This window comes from Rhyacophila brunnea, unplaced genomic scaffold (assembly GCF_057557595.1).
Source record: "Rhyacophila brunnea isolate RB1 unplaced genomic scaffold, BYU_Rbru_1.0 scaffold_10, whole genome shotgun sequence".
Lineage (NCBI taxonomy): Eukaryota > Metazoa > Arthropoda > Insecta > Trichoptera > Rhyacophilidae > Rhyacophila > Rhyacophila brunnea.
The window spans coordinates 3,809,643-3,829,734 of NW_028232752.1; the positions used below are offsets into that span (position 1 = coordinate 3,809,643).

At 33.6% G+C, this 20,092-nt stretch overlaps 1 protein-coding gene across 1 annotated transcript in view; it reads left to right on the top strand.

Moving 5' to 3' along the window:
- The first annotated feature begins 482 nt into the window (after positions 1-482).
- LOC147078828 (RYamide receptor-like) overlaps positions 483-20,092 on the top strand; it is a 170,750-nt gene continuing 151,140 nt past the window's right edge. The window contains exon 1 of the mRNA XM_085955171.1: positions 483-919. Coding sequence (XP_085811297.1) covers positions 483-919 — 437 coding nt within the window. The remainder of the gene's footprint in view (positions 920-20,092) is intronic.

Consider the following 20,092-nt stretch of genomic DNA (forward strand, 5'->3'; position numbering starts at 1 on the left):
AACGATATATAATATAAAGAGAAAAATATATATTATTATATTGTAAGTGTTAATTAAAAAAAAACATAACTAATTGAAAATGTAGTGGTGAATTTTATTAATTTAGTGTTATTAAAACGGACTGTAAAGTGTAATTATAATTTAGATTAAATTAAAAATGTGATTGTGAAAAAATGTGGAAGTATCCGTTGTAAATTATGACAATGTTAGACGTCATGGTTGAAAATCCCACAATGGGGTCAATATCTAAATATTCAAAGACTACCCAAGTAGCTCAAATACCAATAGATTTTTTTAATCAAACAGAAGATTCTTCTAGCGATTTTGGAGGCTTGTTTATAGGCTCTCGTCCGTATTCAGATTTAGAAGTAATTGAAAATAATAATTCAGTTAATTCTAACGGTACGCATATAAGTTGTTTGGCGAATTTCGACGAAGGTTCGCTTATGAAGTCAGCTTTTTTCCAAGCTACAGTGTCGGTTATGTACTTTGCAATATTTTTTATAGCCCTTTTGGGAAACGGGGCAGTTTGTTATATAGTTAGGTCTTCTCCTAGAATGAGGACCGTCACAAATTACTTCATAGCGAACCTGGCCTTGGGGGATATATTAATGTCAGTGTTCTGCGTTCCGTTTTCTTTCGTGCAGTTGGTGTTGAATCACTGGCCCTTCGGGGGTGCTCTGTGCCGCCTCGTGAATTACTCCCAGGCTGTGTCGGTTCTGGTCAGTGCGTATACGCTCGTGGCGCTGGCTGCTGATAGATGCCGTGCCATCATTAGCCCTCTGCGGCCGAGGCTTTCGAAGCCTGCCGCTCAGGCTGCGATCGCTGCGGTGTGGGTTGGCGCCCTTGCGACTGCAGCGCCGATTCCGCTGGTCTCCGCACTCGCAAAGCCTGTCAACTGGTACGAGACGTGCGACAAGTAAGTAGATAATATTTTAATATTAATTACTAGAAAAAATACAAGTTGGCAGCGCCAATACATTTTTATCGATGCACGTAATAATACTATTAATTTCAATCTTAAGTCATTCGCTGCTGACTAGATAATGATTTTTTAATTACCAAATTTAAAATGTACGTTAATTACATCGATCGGCCGCCTGGTCATTACGCGCCAGGTGCGTCTTCAGCGTCTAAAGTATTAATTAAGCAAATCAATATAGAGTAATAATATTCAAAGCTGAACAGTTCCATGAAGAAACAGAATTGTGACAAAACCATGTTCAATCAAATTGCTTCGGGTGTTGATATATTTCATTTGCGTCAAGGTGAGTTTAGATGGACTTTATTTTATAAATTCTTAAAATTGGGTCTCTTTAGCAAACTCGGTGTACTTCTTTGAACTTCTATAATTTTCACTGCGTTTGTATGTTTATATTATGTTATCTTTTTATATTTTCATTTTTATCCCTTTTATAACTTTTATTTTTTTTTCTTTATAATAATGTTTCGTTTAATGTTGTGAACGTCTTAAACTTATAATTTGTAATGTCCACAATATGTAAAAAATAAATAAATTGAATTGAAAAAAAAATAAACAGACCTATGACATCTCAGGAAAAATATAAGATTGAATATTGAAATTGTCGTATCTCTATAATATGTTCAAGTAGCGAAGGATGGAGGTAGGCTGATCAGGTCTGCCATAAATAATGCACATTACACTTTGTTATTCATACCTATTTGTTTGAACTAAGGCTATACTTTACATATGGTGTTGGATAGTTTTTAAAAATCAATTAAACCCTACCTAAACCAAACCATAATACTTTTGGTATATTTTCGGTGATACGGCAAAATTTCACAAGTGGCGCGTAAATCAACGAAAATACAACGTAATCAAATACGCCAGCGCACACTGGATTTGACGACGCATTATGCCCGCCTGCCCCATGAATCATCGTTTTTTGGCTTCTCGGCGATACGAATGAATGAAAATACAACGTAGTCCATTCATTGAAAACGGCGAGCAAAATCACGCTCCTCGAAGCGTCGTCAATGCGACGGGCGAGAAGCCATTATTTAAGAACAGCGAACTCTTTGTTTAGTTATTGCGAGTCCGATTTTAATTACAAGCCCCGAGAAATTTAATAATATTTTTATTGCTTTGTTATGAGAGTCGCTGATAATAATAATTATTTTGTGCTGCTTGAGCCCCTTATTACATAGGTGAAGGGTAATGCGCGGGTGGGAGGGGGCCTACTCAGTAGTGAGCGCACCGAGCGCTTTCTTGGTGGGCTTTATGCCTTGCGTGTGCCAGATCAAAGAATTTAAGCCCTCATTTTGTCCCGAGCAGAGCCGCACGGGACTGGTGATGCAACCTTGCACCGAAGTGCAAATGCATGATGTTAATTTATATGGCAACTATCAGAGTGACTTTAATTTGAAGAGTCGCAAGGAGAATCGAGAGTGTCCCGCTCCCCGTACACTCTGGAGAATTTAGTAAAGGCCGCAAAATTTGCCTCGGTTGCCACTATGTCCACGTGTCCTATTGGGTCGGACCCGGGCAAACAACTCTGCTCGTTTGCGGCCCATAAGTGGACAGTCCCACAGGACGTGCTCTGCGTCCTGCTGGTCGTGTCCACATGAGCAACCCGACCGATGTCTTACCAAACCTAACCCCTGTAGTTTGGCCGCAAAGTTTCCATGGCCAGTCATGAATAATTGACTAGTCCAGTGGGTCGGCATCAGCGTTGACTAGGTACAAGGTACAACGAAATAATGAGTTTAATAATAATTCTGTGGAGTTGTGCATGATTATCAAAATCAAGAAGATAAATTGAGGTTTTACGCCGAATGACCAATATGCAAATATTACACAATATTAAATATTCATATATATTTCTTTAATAAACTTAAATTTTATAAGTATTTAATTAATAAATAGATATGACAAAAAGAATTTTTATATTTTTCCACTGGCTGTTCTGTTTTATCCAGATACCGCGAATTACCTACCAATCGATTCCAGATTACGTCCAGTTTAATGCCATTCCCCGCAAACTACATTGAGCTTTTGTATCACACTTGATACAGTTACGTATCTATATTCTAGAGTACCTATACGTTTTATAACGTTGAACTTTTTGCACTTTTTACTACACTGATACGCCTGTTTGCCCGATTACCTCACATAAAATTACATCACATGCTATTTACTAATTGTAATAATATATGTAGCAATAAATAAATAAATATATGTATGTAAAAAATATACTTTTATAACAAATATTACATCATTTTCATCCTAGAGCCGGAGAGAAAATTTATGAAGCGTATACTCTACCTATGGTATATCTGTAATAATTGTTGATTAATGGCCCACATGCTCGTCGTAGGTCAAAATTGAGTTTTTATTGTATTTTCAAACCATGATTCTGGACACTCCTTAAACGTTGTAGATAATCTATTTATATAATTTTAAAGCCTTATTATCCTTTATATTTATTTTAAACATTTGATGACTGCATAAAGTATTTTTGTTACATAAAATAGTATTCTTTTAAACCTCTCGCTCTAATGTTTTAGAATATAGTCATATTTCGGTACATGAATGTGCAGTGGTGTTAAGATTTTTTACATTTATTAATATTTAAACGCATTTATAAAACCATTAGTATCATTTATGACGAGATAATTTTAGTAAAATATTCACGATAAAAAAAATATATTGATAATCTCTGTGATCTCAAATTTGGCAAGAATTAGGAATTTTATTATTCAAAACATCGGGAAGATTAACACATATAAATGCGTTTAAAAATTAATAAATGTAAAAAATCTTAACACCACTGAACATTCATGTACCGACATATGACTATATTCTAAAACATCAGAGCGAGAGGTTTAAAAGAATACTATTTTATGTAACAAAAATACTTTATGCAGTCATTAAATGTTTAAAATAAATATAAATGATAATAAGGCTTCAAAATTATATAAATAGATTATCTACAACGTTTAAGGAGTGTCCAGGATCATGGTTTGAAAATACAATAAAAACTCAATTTTGACCTACGACGAGCATGTCCCCCCTCAAGCTTTTATAATAAATGAATTAAATACACATTTTTAAAAATTTCCTTGGATATTCAGAAGTAGTAATAAAATAAATTAATCAGTGAGATGATTTTAATAATAAGATTTGACTACTGTGATAAAACAAATCCATCTTAACCCTATCACGACCCAGCATTGGGGCATAGGGCAAGGACAGGTTCCCGCCACTTTCCTCGATCCATCGCCAACTCTTTTGCCTCCCGCCTTTCCAGACCTGCATTGCTTTTGTAGCACCGCTGCAGGATGAAGGAGGGCCAGCCACGACGACGGAATCTTTGAGGCTGTGCCACAAGGGTACGAAGTGTCGCACTCTTTGGCGGCATCCGGAACACGTCATGTCGCAGCCACGGAAAACGTCTCTTCGTGATTACGTTTATCACCGAAGGCTGCTGTGTCTGCTCATGAAATTGGTTGTTTGTAATGCGGTCGTACTAATGTACCCCTAAGATTCGGCGGAGACACCGGTTCTCGAAGCTCAAAAGCCGTGACCTTTGAAGCTTAATAAGATGATATGTCTCACATCCATACATCAGCACAGGTAGCACGCACGCGTTGAAAAACGACATTTGGTCCTCACAGACTCCAGAAGAACAACAGATCCATATCAAACATTTATTTGATTTTAAAGTGTAGGTATTTAAAAAAAATGAAAACGGGTTCGATTTAAAGCACTGTATTGTGTTCTATAATACAATAAATTTAATTTTCGGGGGGCATATTATCTAAACATGAAAAAGTTTCATATTATTGTTTATGGCTCCGTAACACTGACAGCCAATGTTTAGGGTGTAAACAATGAAACGTTTTTTATTGCATTTTACTAGTTATAAAATGCCATTAAATATCTTTTTAAATTCATCAATGAAATATTATATTATTATCTTCAGTAGAAGGTCGTAACTGGCAAACGTCAATGTCTGTAGACAGTAAACATTGGCGCATCTGATGATAGGTGTAAAATATCGAATGTCAATATTTGAGGTCAAACTTTTAACATCGAATACAGCGTATAAATAAATAAACTGTGAAATGTGATCGTCTCAAACTGTCTCAAACAACGCCTGGTTAGCAGATGACACGCAGATTAAAATTTTGTATAGAAAAATATATCTTTTGAAAACACAAGATCATTCGTTTTATGTAGTTTTAACTCTAATAATTACAAGATAAAAAGAACTTTTTATATACAACGTTTTTAAATTTTCTGTTGAATCATAATTATAAACTTGACTTGACTAGCTAAAACGATCAAAAAAATTTGTACTTGGTAGAAATAATACTGAAATGTCATTTTGACATGTCATATTGATTTCCATAGTAACGCACATATATAATATTAATAATTCAGTTGCTAGGACCCTAGACCCCTAGGAAACAATAACAGTGGATTGGATTACGGATTTCTTCAGAAATAACTTTTCATACAAAACAGAATTAACTGAAAATAAATTCAATTCCACTTAAAGATTGCTAAAAGTATTAAAAGAATGCATTGGCATCGTGTTCTGATATATTCTAAAAGTTTCAAATGTCTAGCTAGTTGGGAAGTTAGTTAAAAGTCTATTGCAAGATTTTTACTGGATAAACAACCACCGGACAAACAAGAATACGAGCTAAGAAAAACGTGGTAATTAGTACACCGTAGGGGGAGGATAGGACTAATCAATTTAAAAAAATATATATTTCATAAAGAAATCTACTAACTTTCACGGTTGTTTAATATCGTAATAGATTTTTGGATCGTCACAGCGTGTTCTTTCTCCTTATTTCATAAAAGTTTTCACGCACTTGTCACAAGCAGTAGAAATACTACAATATTAATAAATAAGCACAATTAATAACAAACAAGATGAGGTTATTTTGTCGACTACCTAACAATGCCGACTATATTCAGGCCGTGTCACGTAATTGCGAATAATGATGGTAGTGCTAGTTATTGAATATCGTCGCTGTTCTGACAGAAAACACTAATTCGATAAAATTACATATTGAGTTAGTACCAAAATGTTCCTCATTTCAAACTTTACCGTCTGGAAACCTTCTTAATAAATAAACAGTCTTTATTTTAAAGTCATCCTTTTTACGATTACTTAATAAACTCACATGATAGACCATTATTTCAAACATTTTAACAACTTCAAAGTCAAATTACTCAAAACTAGTATTCTCCTGTTAGTGTGTTCTGCCAGAACAGAGATGATATTATCTTGGATTGCAATTCAGAGATCTGTTTGCCATTAAAGAAAATTTTTGACTGCAAATTGCAATCAAATGATAATCATTTAATGAACAATTTCTTTTACTCAACGAATAATTCACAAGATTTGACAATGTGATATTCTATAATTTAATATTGAACATAGGTACATCAATTGAAAAAGCTACAGGAATTCTACTTAATTACAACGGATTAAACTAGTAGTTCTTACGTGAAATATTAATAATGTTGGCTTTCAACAAATCAAGGTAGGTATGAATTAAATTAAATGCCGTAGATTTTTATAAAATATTTTTAATATTGTTATTTATTGCAATATATTATAACAGTTAAAATTTTCTACAAACGCTTTACTACATTGCATTCGAAGTTTGAGTAATAACTAACACTACGTTTACTAAGTTTACAGTTTAGCGTCACGGCCTGAATATTACAGTGGACCTTGGGTCGACTACTATATCACTGGGGTAAAACTATATTGTTATAGTAGGACAAAGACAAAGTTGTAGAGTTCGTATCCCAATGGCCCTTGTATAATAACGGTTATCAAATTTATGATACCTAACGTTAGATCAAAGCACATAAAAATATGTATTATGTAATCTCCCTAAAATGTATAGGCTTAAAATATACCTATCTCAAGGGTTTCTCACTGTAGACTTTAGTATTGAAAGAAAATATTATTATAATATTATATTATTTCATTGAAAATATCTACCTTGAGCTTTTGAACCTAAAATTATTTGCCCATTTAAAGCTTTCATATCATTTGTAAATCTGATAAGTTTAGTGTTTACATAGATTAACATCGTCCGATTGTTATAACGGAAGGACTTATTTAGATAATGCTTCTGAAAGATCTGACCCTGTTATAAAATGTATAGATTTATCATGATGTATGTAAATTATATATACATAATTAAATACATAATATTATATAGCCATTACAAGTTCTTCATCAAACAATAATATGTGTTGATTGAATAACTTTTCATAATGTAAATTATAACATATTTTTTACAACGTTTTTCTTAGGTCGTATTCTTATTTGTCTGGTACAAATCGTGCAATCGAATTTAAACTAACTTTCCGACTAGCTAGACATTTGAAACTTTCAGAATATATTATCAGAACACGATGCCAATGCATTTTTTTAATATTTTTTGCCATCTTTAAGTAGAATTGGATTCATTTTTAGTTAATTCTGTTTTGTATGAAAAGTTATTTCGATACCATTATTATTTGCTAGGGGTCCTAGAAACTAAATTATTAATAATACATACGTGCGTTCCTATGGAAATCAATATGGAATGACATTTCATTATTCAGTATTTCTATCAAGTACATTTTTTTTGATCGTTTAAGCTAGTCAAGTAAAGTTTATATGATTCGACAGAAAATTTAAAACGTTGTATATAAAAAGTATTTTCTATCTTGTTATTATAATATTTATGTTCTGTTGTCAAAACAAAATAATAGAGCGATAATATTCATCAGAATTTCTCAATCATAAATAGATCAGTAGGCTCTTGACACGAGCAGAAACGCCGACCGTCAGTTAGTGTTTGTGGCAGAGTATGGTTTAACGACATAACTATACAAATCTAGCCTTGTAGTCAATTCTACTTCTCAATAGCCTTGCGACAACCTCACGACACGGTTCAGACAGGATATATAAGTCCCATGGTTCTAAATTATGGAAGAAGCAGAGAAGAAATGGTCGAAAGAGACCATGAACAGGTAACCAGTAGCGTAATCGTTTAGTAATAGGAAGTAAAATGTATGTTGTTAACCTTTTCTTTGTAAATGTAATAGAAATTTTACGTAAAAAATTTCGCCTCGGAGAATCGAGACTGCTCAAGTGTAATTGGAACGCTGTGACCACAGGCCTCGAAATGACACGTCGCGTAGATTGGGCGCGATCTAATTTGGAAATAATTTCCGGGAAATCTCCATTAAACTTAGAAAATAAGTTATGGGAGAGATTGTTTACGTAAAGTTTAGCAAGTACATGCTTCAATAACTTTTATAGCAATAATGGAAATGTATGAAAATTGACAAAGAAAATTGAATATTTATAAATTTATATACTGTATAATTATGAATAAAGAATTTTAATACTAATTTTATCAATACAAGATAGAAGCTAACTACCGTTATAAAAATACTGTAAACGCGTACCTATATTTATAGACGCGTAATTATAATTATAGATTTTGTTAATACTATAACTCACTGACTATAATGAATATTGTAAAAGTAACAATTGGAAAAATTTAAGATTCTGGTATAGATGGGTTTCTACCCATAAACAGTAATAAAACTCAATCGCTTCCTGTGTAATAAAAGAATCAAATACTACAACTAAAAATACAAATTGACGTGTGACCTTGAACTTTAGCTGAATTCTGTTCGACTCGAATTTACGGCCCAGCTGTGTTGAGTTGCCAGATAAAAATAGATTCAAGGTTACGTTTAGATTACTATGGAAAAGCCACTATTAAAGACTAAATAAATTTGTAGTCGCTTGTAATTAACATCTTGTTAGGATTAAGCATTTATATATTTAAGTTGAAATGTTAAGTATAATATTATAGAGTTTCTACGTAATAATATTCGTCCGGAAGGTAAATATCGAATGAAACGTTTTCTGCGGGAATAAATGGTTTTATTAAAACTTAGTAAAATTCTATTGGCCTAAAAAGGCCGAGAGTGGTGGAAAAGACCAGAACGGGGGTGTCAACCTTTCGTTTTGACGTTTTAAATTTAAAGACTGCCATCCCCTTATCTAGTACACGAATGCCTATTCCGATACCTCGTTGGAAAGCTAGAAACTTTCCCCTTCGTTTGAACACGAAAAATCATATAAAATCAACTATTTTGCTTACGTCACCGTAACTGCGTATTTAAAGGACATGTTCTAGAGGGTGCTTAAAACACCCCTATTGAAACTTTATTTTGTGAAAATAAGGTAGAGTAAATTTAACCCGATTTAATTAGAAGATATCTCTATTAAAAAGTTGTCAAGAACGGGAGATATACGTAAATTTATCCCGTGAGAGAAAGATATACATCTGCTATCCCTTACGGACTGTTTCCTGTTAAACCTCTATCCAGAGGGTATAAAAGGTGACATCCTTTTTCCGTAAAATCATTAGTTTCTACACTCTTCACCAGCGATCTCCAACAAGCAGCAGTCCTTACTGCTAAGTTGTGAGACATGGTTCTCAGTACATTCGCGATTCATACGTACCAGTAAGTCCCCTTCGGCGGGCAAAACGTAGCGCGAATAACACGTATCTGTCGGTAGTGACGTCGGCCGCTAAAACGTAGCTCGAATACCACGTATCTGTCGATAGTAACGCGCTCGCGGAGTAATTTTATTTTTCATTACTCATCATACGAGGTGATGTAATCGGGATAAATTACGCGATCGGATTTGTTTTATAAAAACAAATTAATAAACTCAGTTTGTAATAATAAATTTTACAAATCTTTTCGGGATTATAAAATAAATTTTTGAAACTTTATTAAGTAAACATAATTAAGAAACAAATTTTAGTAAATAAATCTGTAAACATAAAAACAAATTTTAGTAAATAAATTTGTAAACATTAAGCAAACCTTTTGTAAACAAGTTTGTAAACACAAATAAATATTTGTAAACATACTGTGAACATAAATAAACTTTATAAACAACAATAAAATAAATTCTATTCTTTTTTATAAACCCAATACTATGTGACTAAAGAATAATTTATATTTTCTTACGGGAAAATATTTCGTGAAATAAAAATATTCAAAGAATATTTGCGTATACATTCTCCGAGTTAGGTGTGACTTTTTGGAAACTTGTGAAAGATTTCACAGAGATCCTATAGTGAACAAATAAATAGTTTACTGATACTTTAATGAGATTTAATTACGGGAACAATGACAGTTAACTTTATTGTGAAACCGTGAACTCTAGAACCCGAATAAATTCGGCACCACACCAGCTGAGAGTTTTATTTGGGAATTCAAAAGTTGTGATACTACAAAGGAGATCCACCTCTCCTAGTTCATCACTAGTCTCCTCAGTGACGGCCCGGTAGCATTATTGAGCTAGCCGTGAGCCGGGTCATGTCACTCTGTTATGATATTTCTTGTAATATTATGTACTATATTTGTATAAATTGGAAAGACAATGCAGGAATCCTCACTCAACTCATCGAGTCCGTCATGAGACGCACTACTATTGTCACAAGTCCTTCACTCGTCAACGTCCATTTCCGTCGAATCAAATCTTTTAGTTCATTAATATAACCAATCTCTTGATCACATAGATGTCACCAGTGCATCCGTATCCGCGATTATTATTCCGGGTTATCATCCTTATTATTGTATTTAGTGTATTTTTGTATATTGTAAAATATATAATACTTACCATAATAGTGTGTACCCATAATTTTATTACTTCCGGAACTAGCTCAATAAATAACACAAAAGGCAGTATAGCATAAGAATCTTTTCGTAATCGAGGATCGTGAATATGTTTATATCTGTTCGGAATTATTCCTCCCGGTTCTAGTACTTCAGGTCAAATGTTGTTAAATTAATTATTTATGTAATTGTGTATGATTAAATACAAGGGACATATCAGGACAAGAAAATAATAAAACCTTTTAAGTACGTTCCAGAATGGACACTATGCAAATTTATTGTAACAGTAAAGCAACAAGTTAACACACGCGGTTGAAACGCATCAGTATAATAATACAAGTTACAATTAGACTCAAACCAAATGCCAAATACCTATCAACAAAACTAGAGTTCTCTGTGGGGAGTTATTACAAAGTTAAACAAAACAGGAATCTAATCCTTTAGTTAATCGGTACAATAAATACCGGTTGAGAGTGTCCGCCATTGTTGAGCCGCCGGGAGTCCGATTCCCGACACCTCGTTCGAGACTGGACCTTCTTCGTTGCACGCCGGATGTAGACTCGCCGTATTCTCCAGTGTTGCCAAGTCAAAATTTTTAATTTCAGTAGAATGTGTAAAAAAAATTCAGTAGATTCGACAAAATATCAGTAGATTTCTGTTTTAGGAAAAAAATTTCGCCGCGGGCCGCAGGTTCCCAATTTTTCATAGTCGGCTTGTTTTTTTTAGGAGAAATATTTTGCCGCGGGCCACAGGTTCCCAGATTTTCATAGTCGGCTTATTTTTTTTAGGAAAACTATTTCGTCGCGGGCCGCAGGTTCCCAGATTTTCATAGTTGGCTTGTTTTTTTTAGGAAAAATATTTCACCGCGGGCCGCAGGTTCCCTATTTTTCATGGTCGGCTCGTTTTTTTAGGAGAAAAATTTCGAAGTTCCCAAGTTTTCAAAGATGGCTAATTTTTTTCCCGGCTGGAGAAATATCAGTAGATTTCAGAAAATATCAGTAGATTCAGTATATTGCCAAAAATATCAGTAGATCTACTGAAATTTCAGTAGACATGGCAACGCTGGTATTCTCCACGCGCATGTAGTCGCCTACCCACGCGCAGGAGATACCAACTTAAAAATCGTTCCACGCAGACTGCCATGTTAACAACGATAAATTTCCGAGGCATAGTGTTGCCCTTAAAAGTGTTCAAACGTATTTATTCTAATTTACTGAATAAATTACGTTACAATTATACAATTAGTAAACTCTTCTCTGAACTGCATATCATCTACCACCAAAAAGTATCTTCCAAAATTCGTACAGGAATTTAATATCCTGCTTCAAATTTTAAAGTTGTCATGTAGTTTTTAATAGAATTGAACTATGCTTTGTGATTTTACAATGTAATCGGAATGTACCTATCTCGTATGGTATACTAGTTCATCGGACATAATATCACGTCGCAAATGAAATAGAGTGGAATTGCATCGGAGACGGTGACATACTACAAAGGTTAGCTAGAGGCACTACTTATATCTTATACGGCGATGCAGAACTATCATAGTATCTATCAAGCAATAATAATATAATAACTTAAAATACTCTAATACTAAATTCAATAACAAATACATTAAAGGTGTATTATAATGAATAGCCCTACGATACCCGCGCGGGTTAAGCATCGGCCTATAGCGTTGTGGGTCCCAGGTTCCAATCCTGGGTCTGGCAAGTACACATGTTTTTCAATTTGTGTATGAGTCAGAGTATAGACCTAATAGGTTGAGCAAGTGGCTGACATCCATTTTTCGTAAAAACAAAAATCTGTTGTGTCCCCCTGCTCGTCGAAGGTCAAAATTGAGTTATTATTGTATTTTCAAACCATGATCCTGGACACTCCTTAAACGTTGTAGATAATCTATTTATATAATTTTGAAGCCATATTATCCTTTATAGTTATTTTAAACATTTGATGACTGCATAAAGTATTTTTGTTACATAAAATAGTATTCTTTTAAACCTCTCGCTCTAATGTTTTAGAATATAGTCATATTTCGGTACATAACTGTGCAGTGGTGTAAAGATTTTTTACATTTATTAATTTTTAAACGCATTTATAAAACCATTTGTATAATTTATTACGAGATAATTTTTGCAAAATATTCACGATAACAAATTATATTGATAATCCCTGTGATCCCAAATTTGACAAGAATTAGGCATTTTAATATTCAAAAAATCGGCAAGATTAATACATTTGAAGGTGATTCTAAAGATACTTATTATAAGCTATGTCTTTGACCATTCAAGTGTGATAAACATATTATGAATAATGATTGCTTTATAATAATTATTGACCTAAGAATAAGGTAGTGTTTTTTTGAAATACGCCATTTCTTTTGTCATTCCCCAGTGGTTAAGCTACAACATACGGCCGTAGCCATAAATTGACAAACTATAATTTAAGTAGGGAGTAAAATTATGTTAACGCGCGTGTTTGAACATGTACCTAACCGATTTTTTTTATTTTTTTTTAAACGGTACATGTTCAAACACGCGCGTCAATATCATTTTACTCCCTACTTTAATTATAGTTTGTCAATTTATGGCTACGGCCGTATGTTGTAGCTTAACCACTGGGGAATGACAAAAGAAATGGCGTATTTCAAAAAAACACTACCTTATTCTTAGGTCAATAATTATTATAAAGCAATCATTATTCATAAGATGTTTATCACACTTGAATGGTAAAAGACATAGCTTATAATAAGTATCTTTAGAATCATCTGTCCCGATCGTTCACGATCCTTGAAAATCATAGAGAATAGAGTTTGACAGTCGCGGCAGACGATCGGGTCAGACGCAATCTGCCAATGTAATTTGAGCTTTACACTAATGACATAATGACATCAGAGATTAAAAAAAAAATACTGTACCTAAGTAGTGGTGTTTTTGGCTATCCAATTCTATTTTCGAATCACTTTGGTTGTGAACAACTGACATACATTCGAACGACAATTCAATTTTGTGCAGAGTACCTATTCGATTTCACTGGTGAATTGCAATATTATTATGCTCCCGAAACTTCCGATTGCAATATTGTTATATGAGCTATCATCAATCAGTGGAAGTCCTTCGACCATTTTGAGGTTATGTCACAATGACAGGCTTCATTAATTATGCCAAGAGCAGCGAATAAGTGAAATGGGGAATTTTAATAAGAGACCAATGAAGCGAGAATGTAAAATTGTGTACACAGTAAAGCGAAGCGGTGACAGAAAGCGATATACTTGTTTGAGAATAATTATGATTACATTAAAAGTAACACACTACAGAACAAATTATTAAATAGAATTCCGATAGGCTATTCTCTAATACACTACATTTTGACGCAGGGTTTTAAATGTGTGAGTATCCTACGAAAATGAGCCAGAGGTGCAATGTTGTGTGATGCAACCTTCAAATACACCTTCATAGGTGTTCCAGTTCTCATTATTTATGACTTCCCTGCAACACACAGACTGAACATAACTACAACATATAGATTGTATCCGTATAATAAGACGATTATTGTAAAGCAACTACTATTTGTTTTCATAAGCGGAGTATAATATGGGGTTTCACATATAATAGTGGACATTATATTAACAGACTTGTAAAGTCATTCACAAAATTAAAATAAATATAGAATAAATCAGCAGGCGCTCATATACCATATACTTACTGATTACCAGGCACGTACGCAGGGACGGCTCTTGTATAGGAGCAAAAGGTGCACTGATCTCCCAAATTATTATATGTAATAATATGTACGTATTCAAATATCTACATATTGTAATAAGTATAGTTCATTATTGTAAAATATCTTTAATTTGTTGCCCGTCCTCTACGCGTATGCACGTATATTTCTGTAGTATTTTTGACCGGGCGCGAAGCTGGATGAATACACGTACGTCTTTCATAGTATTTGTTGAATGTGTTAAAGAGGATCTGTCCTGCCTGCCCGTACACAGCTTTTTTTTGCATGCTGCCGATAATATGTTAGCGCAATGAACGTACAATTTTTAGCTTGTTTTGAGCAGTGTTCTCCCTAGAGGTGAGTTGGAAATACTGTCACAAGTTTGTGTACTTAAGTTTCGGATGAAACTACCTTTACTAAGTATTTGTTGCCCAATAAACTTGTTTCAAGAAACTTGAAACGTATTAGATGTTCGAATTCGAACGCATTCGATAATATCTGCACCGTGACTCGCTATTCAGCGCTATTGATATTAAATGCGCGCGAGCGAGATATCATGATACACGTATGTCTAGCCGTGATATTATACTCGTACTCAACTGTCATTATTCTCCCTTTCTCCTCTGTTGTAAAGTTGGTATAGTGAAGGACAGAAATGGTCACGTGTTCGTTTTATAGGATACTTTTGAGTTCGCCTTAGGGTTTAAGGTTTCAGAGTTTTTGGTTTCAGTTGAGTATGAAACTTTATCGAGTCCAGGAGTTCGACGCATGGTATGAGATCTCGCCGACCGCTAGCTAGTTCGTAGTCTTGCCACGTATGAAATCATCGCTTCGGCGTCGCGACTCGCGTATGTTTAGTATGCGATGGGTTTTAATTTTAGTTTTAGTTGAGTAAGACATTTACATCGAATTGACGTCAGTCGCAAGCCGGAATAACGGAGTTCTGATAACGCTAACTGACTACGCGTTTATCTGGTTTCGTCACGTCAAGTTTCTCGATTTTTTAGTGTTATAATTGTAATTTGTAAACATAAACTGAATTCAAATTATATGCGTGATTGTATAAATGGATAACTACTGAAACATGAGTGACTAGCGCCACAGTTCCAGCTGTACCTGTCTCGAAAATGGGACATTTCAAAAAGCCGACGTATTTTTAACGATTCTATTAAAGCTGATATTTCAAATACTAGTAAGTATTTTGGAACAAGTTTAGATACCAAGTATTTTTTTATACTGGTAGTAAGTATACTTAGTCTTCAAAATCGACCAGTTTTCCCACCTCTAGTTCTCCCCCTGAGAGCTTCTAATCATAGCCGATAGATCACGCGTTGACTGGCGCGTTTAAAATATTGTACGTACGCACCGATATAGTAGGTATAACTTTCCCGCTCAGTATTTAAAAATACTATATTATTATTTCATACGTTATGTGGTAAATGCTACGTTGTATGATGCCATACTAATATTGAATCAATCAAAATATCGATTAGAGTAATATTGTGATCATCAAACAGCAATCTCAATATACAAATACCAATTTTATAATTATTTTACATTTCAAAATTAAACTCTAAATAATTTAATATAAATCTACAGCAAAGTAAGTAAGTAAGTAAGTAACATAATACATAATATAATATACTGTTAATAACCTTTGCATAAAAACATGTGGGTACCACAACTTTTTATGTAAGTACCTACTTATACTATTATTTTTGACGTTGAATGTCTTTCAAATCAGTCTCATTTGGAGTGCAATTCTAGATTTGAGGTGTACACAAGTAGTAGCAAATTTTTAACAGATAGTAACAAGTCCAAATCAATCCCGTTGGAAAATTAATGATCCATAGAATTTGTAAAAATAATACAGCACGTATATGAGAATAATGTGGGATGACAAATGAGGAGTTTGCGGCTTTTTCTCAATGACACATATCTAAAATACTTACATCAGTAACGATTAATGGAAGTTAGGAGTGACAAACATGGTAACTATGTCAGCACATATGAAGTGTAATTAGTTGCAATGAAAATCGAAAAGAGTGTGTACTTCACTACATCATACTTATCATACCAGAGAGACTTGAACTTTGTAACTTTGGCAACAAATAAATGCTGTCCGTGAATGTAAGCGTCGTTTAACATACGCCTACCTCCGCCACGAAGGCTATTGCCAATTTTTTTCAATACCACGGAAAGGAAAATGCATGTCTTTATTTGCACTCCCTAATTTTATTATCACCGGCCGCCACTGCACGTACGTAAATATTACTCTACTCCGGCCATTGCATTGTTAACACATTTTCATATATTTATAATATTTTATTTAAAATTTAATCGTAAAGTATAATAAAATAAAGTAAGGGAAGTAAAAGGAATCAAATCTATTTATTACGTAAGCGTTACGAGTGCGTAAGTTAATGTTGGCCTACTTTAATCAATTTAACTATGTTATTAAATTTAACCATCTACTTTTAAGAAGTTTATCTTATACTGACTAAGCACTGTACATTCAAAAAATATTTTATCAATCGCGAGATCCCGTGACCCATGGCTTTAGAGACAGCTGCTATAACTAGGCTACCGTCGGCGTCGGTATTACAATAAATTGATATCGACATTTTTTTAAATTCATTTTTGTTCACTGTTTGTTCACTTAATTTGTAAAAGACTTTTAAAACGTTGCCATAGAAAGTGTTTTTGGCAATATATTGTATTTGCCATCTAAGCACACATTTTTTTGTTCAAATTAAATACTAAATCATCATTTTCTATGATGTGTCATACATTATTTTTGTGATTTTACTCTAACTTTTAAATGACTTACGAATATTTTTCTCACTGAAAAAATATCGTAAGAATTGTACTATTTATCTGTAATACTATTTACTTGGATTTAGTTCTGTAGGGTGAATACCCTACCATCCAGCATGACTTGGCAGGAAACCATTAATTTGTAACTACAATGTATCTTGCAACATAATATTGTTAAAATTGCAAAACAAGCGATTTATGTGAGTCAATCAAATTTCAACAGAAAGTTAATTTAGCAAAATATTATAATAATTTAATTAATAAATAATATCGCAAATTAAGAAATAATGCTATGTGATATGCACACAAGTTGTTTGTATGAAAATCAATCTTGCTCAATTATTAAAACTGCATAATTGTAATTTATAATTTACGAAACGAATCATGCATTGCACAATAAACCTCATAAGCATGATTATCAAAAATATTCTTTTCTATTGTATCGATTCAGTATAAAATACTAGAGAAACATGTAGAAGAAAGCAACATCGTCATTCAGTCATCCAAGATTTAGCCGTAAGGTTATCGTTTCGCTTCGTCCGATCGAATTCGTAATCCATCAGAACGCATACTCGTGATTTCACCCATCTAAATTATAATATGTAAACTTATGTAATAATTAAATTAATATTTATTTGGAAGGCGATAATAAAACCAGGGTTCATTTCATTCACGTACCAAATTCTGAGTTATTCATTTGGGAGTCAAACCAACCTACCCTCCGGTTCCCTACATCATCTCATAACCAAAGTTCTTATTCTTATTCTAATAATAATGCATGCACATCGCTTCAATCCAATGTGTACGCAACTCCAGGCAAACCATTGTAACTTTTAACCCTGATCTAAAATATTATAGGCCTAGCCTTAATTTCAATGGATTTGGGGTGCCATAAAGAATTTTAATGTATGACGCACAAGGAAAGAATTTTAGGCAGCTTTTCAAAAATATTATATGGCCCATTGAAATTAAAATCTCATAGCACACATTTAAAAATATTAATATCAAAGATCTAGACATATACCATAACAAAGAGAGCTTTAAAAATGTTAACGTTAAATTATGGCAGCTCTGGGAGGTTTTTAACGTGGAATATTTTTAGCCACAGCAAAGTTAACATTTTTTTGTCATTGCAAATGAAACATTACGGTTTGTTTATAGCAGCAATTTTTGTTTCCGAACTGAATCCGTGAATTTGTGGAATACGTGAATAATAAAATTAAAATCTTTATTGAGTATAGTGACATCTATCAACATAAAATAGAACTAACGACCTCGGATGATATTGATTATTAAGGCTATACCTCAGTTGAGGCATGGTCTAAAAAGATCGTGGCCAGTTAATGCGCGGATTGCGGGTCGCGGGTGCAAATGACGCATGCCGAACGAAATATGACATGAGTCCATTTAATGTTATGTTTATTGTTCTATTAGTAACAATAATAATATATTCATTGACATTTTTTCTTTTTCAAGTAAATGGGTAACGTTTTTATTCATCTTTACACGATTTAAGAATTAATACCCCCGTCGTCATCACGAAACAAATTGACGTATTCACACCTCGACGTTCGCTCTCCGAATGCCAGCGAGTCCAAAATTTCGTCGCGCCTATAGTTGAAAATTATTTGCCGTTTCACTGATGTATCGTCTTAAGCACTAGTATTAATACGTTGTAAAAGATATAACGATTAGTCGATATTAAATATTTCAATCAAGCAGTTCATTAATAATCCCTCAATTTAATATTAACTATGTTTGTCCGAGAATGACGTAAAACTATTAAATATATACATCCGTCATCTACATATTATATACATTTTCAAAAATTAATACAGAGTACAAGTGCATAAAATAAGCAACCATCAAAACAATTCTGTGTTTATTAAATCAAATATATCCACATAAAATTAAACGTTGTAGTTGGACATCATACAGAATCAAAATACAAAACAACTACAAAATGGTGATCCTAGCAATTCTGACAGAGTCATTTCAAAATAACCTGTATATCATATTCACTCATCGTCATATTACACGACTTTGGACACTTCATGAGAGATAATAATTAATACTTGCTTTTTCCTCCACCACCCGCCACGTCTCAACACTCGTTATGCAGGCGTATACCGTGGCGTAGCGAACGTTAGGACGTCTTAAAAGTTATGCCAAACGCGTCCCAGTGGGTCTATTCTATACTTATCGAACACTAAATTGATAAATAGTATCAAACTTAGGGTAGGTTTGTATCAAAATATTAGCACTTATTGTAACAATTACACGAAGCCGGTTTTTATTGTTGCAATAAGTGCGATATTTTAACAGCAGCAAGATAGGTGCTGTTAAAATATAGCACTTATTGCAACAATAAAAACCGGCTTCGTGTAATTGTTACAATAAGTGCTAATATTTTGATACAAACCTACCTTAAGTTTGATAATATTTTTCACTTTAGCGGTCGATAAGCATAGAATAGACCCACTGGAGCAACTTTCCAAGACATTGGTTGGCGTGCACTAGAGTGTGCGTGATTTCTACTTCGATATACTGTATTACGGTCAATTCTCGATAATAAAATATCTTTTCGCCAGCCGTAAAATTCGTCAAACTATTGAAAGGCTGAGAAATTTGTTTCCAAGTTGTAATGACTGACCAGCCCAACTAAAAGTCGGACCAACTCGAGAAGCTCTTCCCTTTCAACGGACATATTAATATTATGTTCTATATGGAAACAACTGAAAATACCTTGTTCTAAGATAATGGCGTTTGGAAATTTTGCACAAATTCTAATTTCAATGTTATAGCCTTGATTTTTAAAGTAAATGTGATTTTTTATTTAGTTCAAATGAACTTAGC